At 39.0% G+C, this 12187-nt stretch overlaps 1 protein-coding gene across 1 annotated transcript in view; it reads right to left on the reverse strand.

Moving 5' to 3' along the window:
• The window catches only part of LOC122842130 (ankyrin-3-like), a 90229-nt gene that overhangs the window by 32048 nt on the left and 45994 nt on the right, over nt 1–12187 (reverse strand). The window contains exons 24-28 of the mRNA XM_044135728.1: nt 12038–12094; nt 6075–6198; nt 4475–4486; nt 1001–1103; nt 427–477 (exon numbers count right to left, since the gene is read on the reverse strand). Of these exons, the coding sequence (XP_043991663.1) occupies nt 427–477; nt 1001–1103; nt 4475–4486; nt 6075–6198; nt 12038–12094 (347 nt within the window). The remainder of the gene's footprint in view (nt 1–426; nt 478–1000; nt 1104–4474; nt 4487–6074; nt 6199–12037; nt 12095–12187) is intronic.

Below are 12187 nucleotides of genomic sequence, written 5' to 3' on the forward strand. Positions count from 1 at the left end.
AATTGGGCACAAAGACCAAAAACTAGCAAAGTACAAAATGTAGAAGGGTGAAAATGGTCAGAAACTGATGGAACATTTAAAGTACACAGTCTGACAACCTTTTCTTGCACATGAAGACACAACAGATAACATACAGTAACTAGGAACAAAGCCAACTAGTCAATCTTCATGGAAAGACAAATGAAGACATGAAGAGAACTCCGATCAAACATCATAAAAAAGGATCGTGTACATTCATGAATTGATGTCCACCGACAGGGAAATGGAAAAAAACCAACAAAAAAACAATAACTGCAATGATTTGATTCCACAACAAACAGATGTACAAAAAATACACTGAAAACAAATGGACGACGAAGCACCGTGACACTGACTCAAAACCAAAAAAGGCTTTTGAACAAGCCCGACATCTGTCATGGTGAATACCTTATTAAGTGGGTCGACCAGGTAGGAAATGTCTTTACAGACACTCTGAAGCTTAGGGAAGATTAAAAACATCAGTTTATAGTTTGCACTTGGAACAACGGGCAGTAAAATGAACTGATTAATGATTACCAAAAGGAGTTCTAGATCCGATTACAATTTATTGTATTGAATCATCAAATACATTGGAAATGTATAAAACACACATTTTTAAATAATAAAAAAAAACCAAGCAAAATAAACTCCTGTTCAAATCGAAGTTAAAGAAGTTTTCTGGGCCTCTTTAAATACACTCTCTGTTAAGGATGATGCTTAATCTGACTGCTATGGCTAAAGCCAGCATAATCTCAACACTGCTTCTGCCTGTGCAGGAAAAAGCATCCTGCTTTAAACTTCTCAACCTGCCTTGTGACTCGATTTTTATCGGAAAAACAGAAAGCATGAAAGTTGCGAAGCCCGTCAGGCGTTTACCAGCAATTCTCAAAACAACACACATCTCATTTTTTTAAAACTGTCAGCGAAAGATCCTGACAAAGGAAATAACTGACGGCAAGAAGGAAGAGAACTTTTGTCTTACTGTGTCTTTTGTGGGGGCCAGGATCTCCTCAATCATCATACTGTCTCTGGCAAAGGAGCTCCGGTTGAGAGTGTTGGACCTATCCGAACTGAATGAGTGGAGGCTACATGTTACCATGCAACCCGGCGCCACGGGCAACAACAAGTGATGGACAGGAGAACGGGGCACAAAACAGAGAGCAAGAACTCCATTACAATATGCAACCTCCAGGGAACCAGAATTTAGTCGCTGGACGAAAGAAGAGTCCAGTTGTCAAGAGGAAAATGGGAAGAGGCAGAAGAGCCTGTAGTGAGAGGAGGAAGAGATACTGTAGCAGGTTGCTCAGAGATGGAAATGAGACTGAGGTCAGCTTGTTTGCTTTAGCAGATAAAAGAGGGAAAGTTGGCCAGAGCAGAGAGGGGAAAAAAAGTGCTGAGAATATTTTTCTGGGAAGGTGTGGTGGGTGTGCATCATGAGCACGGATACAGCTAAACTAGACTAGAGGTCAAAACGATGAAACGTGAGGGATTAGTGGATCTTACATTTCGGCACCTGGTTGAGAGGTGACAGTGAGAAGATTTTACATTTTCACAAAACTGAAAAAGAAACAAGGTCTCAGCTGTCAAATTGACTTTGTTGTAATATTGGCCCTCTTCGGCCTGTTTCAGAAAAGTGAAGCATGTTTTACCCTCAACCTTGCTGCAGTCTGTTTTACTGCTGCGTGCAATGATGGGTGACTATTTCTGCAGCATTGATGCAGCACTGTAGATTCCTTTACTCTTTTGCCACACAGACCTGATGAGAAATGTGGACTTCTATATCAAACAGTACATCATACAGCAAAGTTTAATGTATTTAAACTTTGCTGTTTAAATACATTAAACTATTCATGCAATTAAATTAACACAAAGTAGTGCACATTTGTCAAGAGGAAGAAAATGAATACATGGCTTGAGCATTTTTGAAATGAAGTTGTATGTTTTGGGATATTTTACCAACACTATCTCGATAGTGTTTTCAGGAGATGAACAAGATTTGTTTTCTTCCACATATAATCTTAACAGTTTAGGCTAAAGAGACGATTTTGGTCTCATCTGACAAAAAAGGGCCTGTGGCAAGCTTTAAATTCATGGATGTTTATTTAACAATGAGGTTGTTCTGGCCACATAGTCCATAAAAGAGAACACCTTCCCAGAAGAGCTGAATTTTCAGGTGTAAATACACACAGGTGACTGTGTTTATTGAATAGAACCTGGATTTTATTTAGAGGTAATAAAGTAAATGGTCCCAAACCACTAAGATTAGAATTTCAAAAATAATAAAATAAAAACCAAGTATTCCTTTCACTTCACAGTCATGTGACACAATATGTTGCGCTGTCACATAAAATCCCAATAAAATACGTGACAAACAGTATAAATATTTTTACTAGTCACTGAGAGGACTGCACTTAATCAGTGCCTCTGAAAATGATTAAACACCCACAACGAAAGGCTGACATCTTACTGCTGTGTTTCCCGGGACAGTGTACTGTGTTTGTGTATTGATGCGCCATGTGTGTGAGTGTAAAATGGGGGTGGGGGGCGCAGAGAAATTGCAGAGCTCAGCGGGTTTAAGTGGGCACACTATTCAGCAGAGAGAGAAGGCCCTTATTCAGCAGAGCCTGCCCACACTGTCGAAGTAACCAAGCAACTCTGTACGGACTGAATGGACCCGCTGGCATGGCGTCCCCCTCGCCCCTCTCTGTTCACACCAGGACCTTGTTTGTTTTTCACAGCTTCCTCCTCTTTCTCATTCTGTACATCACTTCTCCCCTCACTTTTCTTCGTTTCTTTCTAACCTTTGGAGCTCTCAACTGTCTATTTCTGCGTAGCAGTGCTTCTGCCTTCACAGCTATGATGCACCATCTCGAGAAGGCATTTCTACTTTTTCTCCTCGGTCTCGCTCTTTCCACATGCTTTTCTGCTCTCCTACTTCCTATTGGTACACCAGTCGAGTTATTTTGCTGGAGGCTCCCCACTCTGCACGCCTCTTCCTCTTTTTCTCTTCAACATCTGCATGGGAATATATCAGCGTTCTGGCGGTTTCCAGTTGCTGGGGGAGTGGGTGCGGACACACAAACACAACTGCTGACTGTTGAGTCATTGTGCATCCATTTAAGTGCCAAATGTGCATGTGAGTGTGTGTCTCAGCCATGCCAATCCGTCAGCGTGTAAGCGTTCCATCTCTGCAAACCATCACAGTATCTAGAATAATCCTGGGAGGAGTTCAGTTACTTGGGGATATATGCTGACATTTTGATCCCTGGAAGTTACACTTGGTGACACACTAAAGAAAACTTGAAGTGGTTAAGCCACACAATCAAAACTGAAAAAAAAAAAGAAAACAAAAAAGAACATAAACCAGAGATGCACGGAGAATTACGCCGGTGACCAGAGTCAGGCCATTTACTGTTTGAAAAATCCATCTTGTTTTGGTCAGCGAAAAACACCGTACCTAAATGTTAACATGTTATGCTAACAACAACACTTTTCCGTGTGAAAGTTGTCCACATTTTCCGTATCAGCGAGGTGTTTAAAAATGAAGTCAGGGGAAAGAACAAAAGCTGTTCTGCTTCTAAAAATAAAGAGATGTTTTTGCAGAGTCATGTGGGTCGCTCTTGGAGACTGCTACTTGATTAAAACTAGGAGGGAGATGTTATGGTACCATATAGCAGGAAGCAAAATTTGTCTGTTTTGGCTTTTTGAAGGGACAAAACAAACCCTTCAAGTTTGATTTGGATTTTTTATTTTTTTTCAATTTGGGGGAAATCTCAGCTAAGAAACAAATCTACTCTATTGAGAGTAAATGTACAAAGAGACTCATTTTGACAGTTAGCAATGCTAGTCACATTAACCCTGCTAATGGTGGAGAAGAAATACAAATGGGTTATTTTTTTTTTTATTTGCATTTTTTTATTTTTTTTCCCCCCAAAATCACTTTTGGGAAAAATATGACGTATCCCACTATTTTATGAAGCTGATGATATTATGACGAAACATGTTTTTAAAGATAGTTGTTTTACATTGTCAGGAACTACATAAATATTTATTTTTAATATTTTATATTTGCAAAACTTGAAGTGAAACAGAAATAAGCTAAAATTGGCCACAAATTCTCAGATTGGTGCATCTCTAAAATAAACTAATCTAAAATAAAGCACCACCAGTGCGTTCTCATCTTTTTTTGTCCACACCAGTAACCCAAAACACAAATTCCTTTTAAAACTTAAACAGCACATGTGAAGAATGATTGTTAACAGGGATGAGAAACTGTGATGAATGCTAACCAGCTAGATGGAGCTAAATGATGTGAGCAATGCTGTAACAGCAACACGATGAGACCAATGTGCAATAGGATGACTTGTGGCTTTAGGTGGAGGTTCTAATACACGAAAGACACGACTCACATTTATGCTTCCTACTACTGCTACTGATACTGCTGCCCTTTTCTTACCTGATCCTAGGGCTAGAATGAGGGACAAGAAAACAAGAAGAAGAAAAAAAACAGAACAGTGAAAAGCAAAGCATTTTGAAAATATTTAGGCATGATATGACTTTTCTTTAAACATAGGACACTGATGCTGTGCTTTTGCATGGTTGCACTACTCTAAGCACATTTTGTTTAGATTTGTATGAATGTGTGTATGTGTGTGCAGCCCAGCAAAAGCAAAACCATGCAATGTCGATGTATAAACAGAAAGGTAAGGGAAAGCAAAGGCCTTGCTCAGCGTCATACATAAACACAGATCAATAATACATTATTTAATATATTTCACAACATTCACATTCTTGTAAAGAGACATTTGAATAGTTGGCAAGTAAAGTTTATCCAGTTTTAGAGGAGTAGAAATGCATTTTGAGGAGGAATTTTACGTGACTTCAGTTTTACATACTGTACATTTTTTATGTGAACAATTTAAAGTTAGAAATGCTAACGTAAAATTTACGGTCCAGTTCTCTTCTGGGATGTTTCTGATGATGCAACAATCCTGTGAATGTCTACAGCTAATGCTAGCCATGCTAATCAAACTAGTTGCAAAAGATAGTTTGAAAAGATCAACTAATACAATACAACAAATAACTAATAGTGCAATTAATGTATCTTCTTTTTGAAGTTTTAGCAAAACAAAGAAATAACTCCTCACACAAGCTGTGGCGTCACCTTGATTTCTTAATAACTGGCATCTCTTGGCAGGAAGTTTGGAAAGAGATATTTTAAACCTGGTTCATTATATTTTTCTAAAATTGAAACTGGAATCAGATAAATTTGGTGTCAGCTAGTCAAAGTTCAGCAAAACGTGAGTAATATTGGATCCGTTCATCTCTAATATTAAACACAAAAAGTGAAGCAAAAAAATAGATAAATAAAATAAAAGTAAATCCTTTCATTGTTCGGTAACTTAACATTTGAACAGCAACTACATTTAGCAACTACTGAGACTTTTCCATAAAAAAAAACCAAAACAAAATAAAAAAAACTTGTTTACATGGAATCTTTCCATGTAATTCTGGGTTTCCCTTGTTTGCCGAGCCCTGCTGATGCTAGCAGCTTCCTGTCGCCGCTCTCCGTTTCCTTTTTTATCAATCTAGCCATCACGGTACATCTGCCATCTGTCACTATAGAAACAATAGCCTCTGATGTGTTTTCTCCTGTAGCCTGCCAGTTTTCCACAACAACCTTTTGTAGTCTCTTTGAAAAGTGCACTCATGCGGCTCGTCTCTACACCGTGCTACACTCTGGGTCGTTTCGTAGCTCTGGCCGGCGTTTGAATGAGGTCAGGCAAAACGCTGAATCATTTTTTTTTTTTGTCAGGTTGAATCGTTAGATGGCAACTTTCCAGGCTCTTGTTTTGAGGTGACTTCTATATTAATCTTTACTTGTTTTGTGTTCAGATAAACCAGAAAGCTAAATACTTCACAACATGCTTCGGTTTTGTACAGCAGCGGCCAATGCAGTAGTTATAAATCTATAATGAATGTGATTTCTGCATCAACAATCTCCCGATAATTCAGTTAGATTAAATAAAAACTTAACTCAAATGACAGGTGCCTACCTGGCAGAGCGTGCTCCTATGCTGAAGCCCATGTAGCCCTCCTGCGGGAGAGAATCGTCCCCCAGCTCCTTGAGGTCCTGAGGTCGCAGGTATTTGTCAGTGTCACCGGTCATCGCATCCTCACCTGGAGGGGGGTGCGGGTGGGGGTGGGATTTGAAATCACAACATCCAGCTGTTAACTTCACAAACAGATAAAGGAGGAGGCGATGCAGCACCTCAGAGAGGGAAAATAAACCAGAACAGCCAGCATCCATCTCTTTCTTATTTGATTAGAGCACTTATAAAGGCACTGGGGGCAATTATCAGCAGCACTGTGACGTTGAACCCAAAACATCACTGCAGATACACAGCCTACAGCTACTTTTATTTGAATCTGTTCAATAGACTGTGGCATACAACAACGTGAATCACAAATGACTGCAGCTCATTCAGAGGTTAGGAAGAGGATTTAACAGAAAACCTCAGGAGAGGCAGCAATAAAGCAACTTTGCGGTAAATCTGCTGCTGTCCTGTAAAAAAAAAAAAATAATAATAATAATCAAACGCACCTCCCATCACAGCACTCAAACACAGAAGACAAGCAAAGCCAGAAAAACAATACAGAAACGGAAAGTTCAGCAGCGCATCGCACCTCTATCGGCGGACCGGTGGACGATGACACGCCGATCAATGAAGCCGCCGGAGCGGCCGTAGTGCTTCCCCTTCTCCCTCATGTCCGTCTCTGTCCTGCCTGCAACACTGTGCTCCTTCACCGCAGCCCCTCCCCCTCCTGCCTTCAGCACTGCCGCACTCCGAGCAGACGCCACTAACCGGCGTCAAGGCAGCGGCATAAGAGCACTTCCGGAGTCTGATTTCAAAATAAAACCCAACTCTAAACTACAAATAACGGAGGAAATCTGTGGGGGTTTTTTTCCTTTGCAAAAAGGCTCGTTTTACTTTATTTTCTTTAAAAATGAAAAAAAAAAAAAAAAATGTGGTGGAAAACTGACGGAACGAGAAGAGTGTTCAAGCAAAGAAAAAAAAAATGAGAAAATGCTACAGTTCCAATTGATTCTATTGATTTTGTGTTTTGAACTATAGTCAATGTTTAAATTGTAGCCATTTTTTCACTAATAGATGTACATTGACAGTAAATATCAGACACTGTTTTATTTAAACAGTGTCTGATATTTGCTGTATTTGGGTCAGCGAAATCACAAATGATTTAAGCTGATCAGCTGCAATAGCAAACACCAGAGAATGAGCGACTTTTGGTAACTTAGAATCCAAAAAACAGGAGTATCAACCAAACTCATTTTTATGTTGGGCCTTATGAAGATCACAAATGTCTTCAACGGGGCGGATGTAGTAGAAAATATGATTTGATTGATTTATTCATCAGATTCATGGTCCACATATGTGAAAAAAAGAACATGATACACAACAATAATACATAAAAAATGTGAATAAAACTACCTAAACTGTTAGAATAGTTTAGATAGTTTTATTTGCATAAAACTACCTACCATTTCTCATGGCAACATCATGAGAAATTATGTTACCATCATTTCTCATGTTCTCATGAGAAATGATAACAACATCATTTCTCATCATTGAAGAGAAATTATGCTACTATCTCTCTTCGATGGTAACATCTGGAAGTATACATGAAAAACGGCTTTGATTTGATTGATAATATAATATTTCAGCACACAACTGTTATCTTGTAGGTTCTATTTGTGTAGAATCTGGAGGGTCACATAAAAACTTATGACGATTTGAGTTTGACACGTATGTGCTAAAACTTTCAAATTGCATTTTAACGTGTTTATTTAAAGGTGCATGTGTAAGCTAACTTATGTATTTTTCCCCCTCCATCAGTATTTATCAAAAAGAGGTCATTTTATTATTATTATTTGGGTTGCACATCTGAATGTGGCACTACTAACAGTAATTAGGGAAGCATAAAATGTAATTTATGACATTTTGTGTATTAGAACACCAATCTTTGTTATCTGCATGCCATGTCATTTTGAACAACTTAAAATGGCATGTTTGAAGCAGAGTTTTACTTCAGTGACCCCTAAACAATGGTGGATTCTGACAAAATGTAACAGAATTTTCTCACTTGCAGTGTGGGGCATTGGATGCAACTCCAGGGCAACATCTAGTGAGGCTTGACGTGGGAGGACATAATGAAACTGCTTATCATAATTGTAATATCTATTATTCTAAGTATTGCTGTGGTTCATTTAAATGAACGGTTTCCATTAAAGAATCATTAAATTATATCCAGGAACTATGTGCAATTCAGGCAAGTGCTAAAAAACAAAACAAAAAAGAAACTAAATTGTGTGTTTTTTTATGTTCCCATCAAATTTCCAAATGTTTCAAATTGAATAAATAACACAACCTACATTAAACCAATGAGCTCTACATTCTTCGTACAACTTCCTGTATTTTCTACACTTTTTTTTGCCTGACTTGACTAAACAAGCAATCCACCTCTTTTTTTTAGTAACATTTCACAGACCCATTCAAGTACAAACACACTAAATCGGCACAAACATATAGTTTTTATGCTCCATTACCATAATCTCCGCTAATAAATAAATAAATATATAAATACGCCCTGAAATAAAATGCTTTTTATTCAGACGGCTCATCTCAATGTAGTTTTTTTTTTTTTTTGGAGTTAATTAGTGTACATCCTCGACGTCCCTTAATGCTTACCTTTTTCCGACGCAGCCATGTTGAGCGCAGCTCCGCTAATTATTTCCTCTGCGACTTTTCTCGATCCCCAAACTTGAAGCAACAAAAACCCCTGAAGCTAAAAAAATAAAATAAAAATAAAAAAAAAAACAACTAAGGAAGACCTACAGCGAACAGTCCATTCGGTGCGCTTCTGGCGAAGACGGGAAAAGTTGCGATCTTTCTTCATTCAACTCCTGCGCCTGACTGCGCTCGGGCAACAACAACAATAACAAGTTGCGCGTTTGGATCCGCCGGTGCGCGCCATCTCTTCCGTTCTCTTCGCAAATAAATAGAACAAATCCAAACTCTTGGAACTTTTTTGTCGCCGTGAGCGCGGAAATGTCAGAAGTCAAAAAGCCGCTTGACAGCAGGAGTTAATTCTCCCGCAGGCGGCTCAGAGAAAGCTCATCTTATTGGATTTAGCGAGATAGAAAGAGAGGGAGGGAGAGAAAGAGAGAGAGAGCGAGCGGGGCATAAAACTCCTAGTCTTCAACAAACACAAGCAGAGACAGAGAGCACCGTCACTGGAAGAGTTTAGGGCTCCGTGGAGAGTCGCCACAGTCAGCTGACAGGTTGTTTGAGCAAATGCCTGAGAATCTCACTGGAGAGGACAGTGAATGAGAGAGGGGGAAAAAAAGGAAACTCTTTATGCTGGAAGCCAGGGAGAGTTTGTCTCGATGTCAAACTGGGGGAAGTAGTGTCAGTAATGATGAAATACTCAGCAGGCACTTTTTTTCCCCCAGTCTTTAAGGAAATATTGAGCCACAACTTTCCGTCTTTCTGTTTGCTCTGCATGCTTTTTTTAACACAAAAAAACACCAGACTCGATCTAGCATGCCTTTCCAAATACCCTAAATACAAATATTAAAACGTTTACCCATTCACAGTACAATTGGAAACTACAGACGCCTGCTGAAAGTTTAATGTAAGTAAAGGAAAAGCCACATAAACAGCTAGAGGCAACACATACTACCCAACCTGCGCTATAATAGGATTTCCCCATATTGGATTAAAGAGAGTTGTGGTAAGTCTTTACTTTCTCCTGGCTCTTTAAGACAGACGTACACACAGTCCAAAAACTGTCCAGCAGCAAGAAGGGACTCCACTCCTGAAAGTAAACACCCAATCTGTCCTCGCTTCTATTGGGCTGCTATCAAGTCCACTCTGAACAGACTCACTGCAGATGAATTATGTACACACACTACAAACAGTTCATACATAGCACAAGGAAAATTATCTTGTCTTTTTTTGTTTTAAAAGATTACACTGGTGGGAGCGCACAAGGCCAGCGAGGATCCAGCTCAAAAATAAATTCATCCACCATCACTTGATATGTTTGTGCAGTCCAACCGTATCACCTGACAAAGAACCGCCGCCCTCCCAACCGTCCCCTAAGCAACAGCCTGTGAACAACCTCATCAATTTTACAAGCGTGTTAGGTCGGTGGTTCCAAAACAAACTGCAGTGGACTGAAGGTGGCAGCTTTAAACAGTGGGACACGTACCATAAACACGGCTCTGAAGGAATAAAGGGGTTCTGTAACCAAGCATGCCGTGGTCATGGCTTTGGAGCCTATTGCTCATGTTAGTGATAGAGACACGATTTGTCATCTCTTGCATAAAGAGCATTTCTAAAGTATTTCTATCCCATTATATTCTCCACATTCTGTTTCATTAAAACTGCAAACCTCAGAGTATTTTCTTGGGATTTTGTTTGACTAACACAAAATAGCACAAAATTGTGAAGTGGAAGGTGAAAGGATCGCAATTTTATATGTTCAACAATTAAAATCTAAAAATCCGAAGTCATTAGTATCCAGCCCCCTTTTTCTCTAAATAACATCAAGCGCAACCAACTGTGTGCATTTTAATCACACTAAATCCTGGTCACAGAGATTCGCTGGAGAACATTAGTAAACATGACCAGGGAACACAGGAACACACGGCTTTAATGGGAGAGTGGCAAGAAGAAAGCCACTGTTGGGGGAAAAAAAAAGTCATAAGAAGCAATGATCAGTGTTTGCCATAAGCCATGTAAGAACATAGGAAATGACATGGTCGACGAGGAAAAAAATCTGAATTGTTGACCAAAAGACACCACAGTACATGCGAAAGAATAAAACGATTAGACAGTGAAACATGGTAATGGCAGCATCATGCTGTGACGAGGAATTTCTTCAGCAGTGACAGGGAAGCAGGTCAGAGTTGACTGGGACGGATGGGGCTACAGGGAAGTCCTGGAAGGAAACTTGTTGGAACCTTTAACAGACAGAACGTCCTTTCACCTTCCACCACTAGAGTGACTTTAAACATGCAACCAGGGCCATGACGGAACGGTTTACATTAACAGACTTCCATGTATTAGAGCAGCCGATTTAAATCCACAACTAAAGCCACTCAAAAATGTACGGCAAAAGTTGAAAATTTATGTTTATAGATGCTCTCCGATCATAAACATTAATTCTAAAAAAAGAACAAAAACACTTGGTTCTACAAGAACTGACTCCCAGGGACTGGATATGACTGCAGAGGATTTTGAGATTTTTAATGGTAAAAATATCAAAACCATATATAATTGTCTTTCCACTTGGCAGTCATGCACTATCTTGTGTAATTACCCAATTACAAATTTATTGATGGTACTTGACTTAATGTTGTGCTTTGATTGTTGATTCTACGTTGCATTGTGTTTCGTGTTTGTTGTGGTGTAAAGCACTTTGAAATGCCTTGTTTCTGAAATGTGCTATACAAATAAAATTTGATTAATTAATTGATTGATTGATTGATTGTGTAGACCTATCACATAAAATCCCAATAAATACAGAGAAGTGTGTAGTTTTACTGTGAGAGTGGTCAAAGGGCATCGGTATTTTGCAGAAAGTGTTTTTTGACAAAGATAATCAGTGTTTGATTTTCCAAAACCAGCAAAGTCAAAGGATAAAACTTGACAGAATATAACTTTGCAGATCTCAAATGAAATGCATGTAGCTTAAATGATGCAAAAACAAAAACAAACAATAAAAACAGACAGGATGTGGTTTTGTAGCACAAGTGGTTAATAGTCTAACAGCAACTACAAACAAATCACTTCACTCAGCTGAAGTACGAGTTTTGATTGGTAGTAAAGCAATGGCTGCTTAGCACACTGAGCTAAAGATAAGAAAATGTCTGCAGATTCTACAGTTAAAGAAAGCAAACAGCACAAAACAGATTCAAACTGGTCACCAGTACCTTCATCAAAATCAGAAAAAGACTCTTCTCTGAGAATCTGTGGCACATTAGTCCGAACTGCGTGATTTGGATACACATACAGTTAAGTATGCAATTGTCAAAGACATCTACCACACAATGTAGGTGGTAATCATGATTAAAAAAACCCAA

The sequence above is a fragment of the Gambusia affinis genome, linkage group LG13, assembly GCF_019740435.1.
Source record: "Gambusia affinis linkage group LG13, SWU_Gaff_1.0, whole genome shotgun sequence".
Taxonomy (NCBI): Eukaryota; Metazoa; Chordata; class Actinopteri; order Cyprinodontiformes; family Poeciliidae; genus Gambusia; species Gambusia affinis.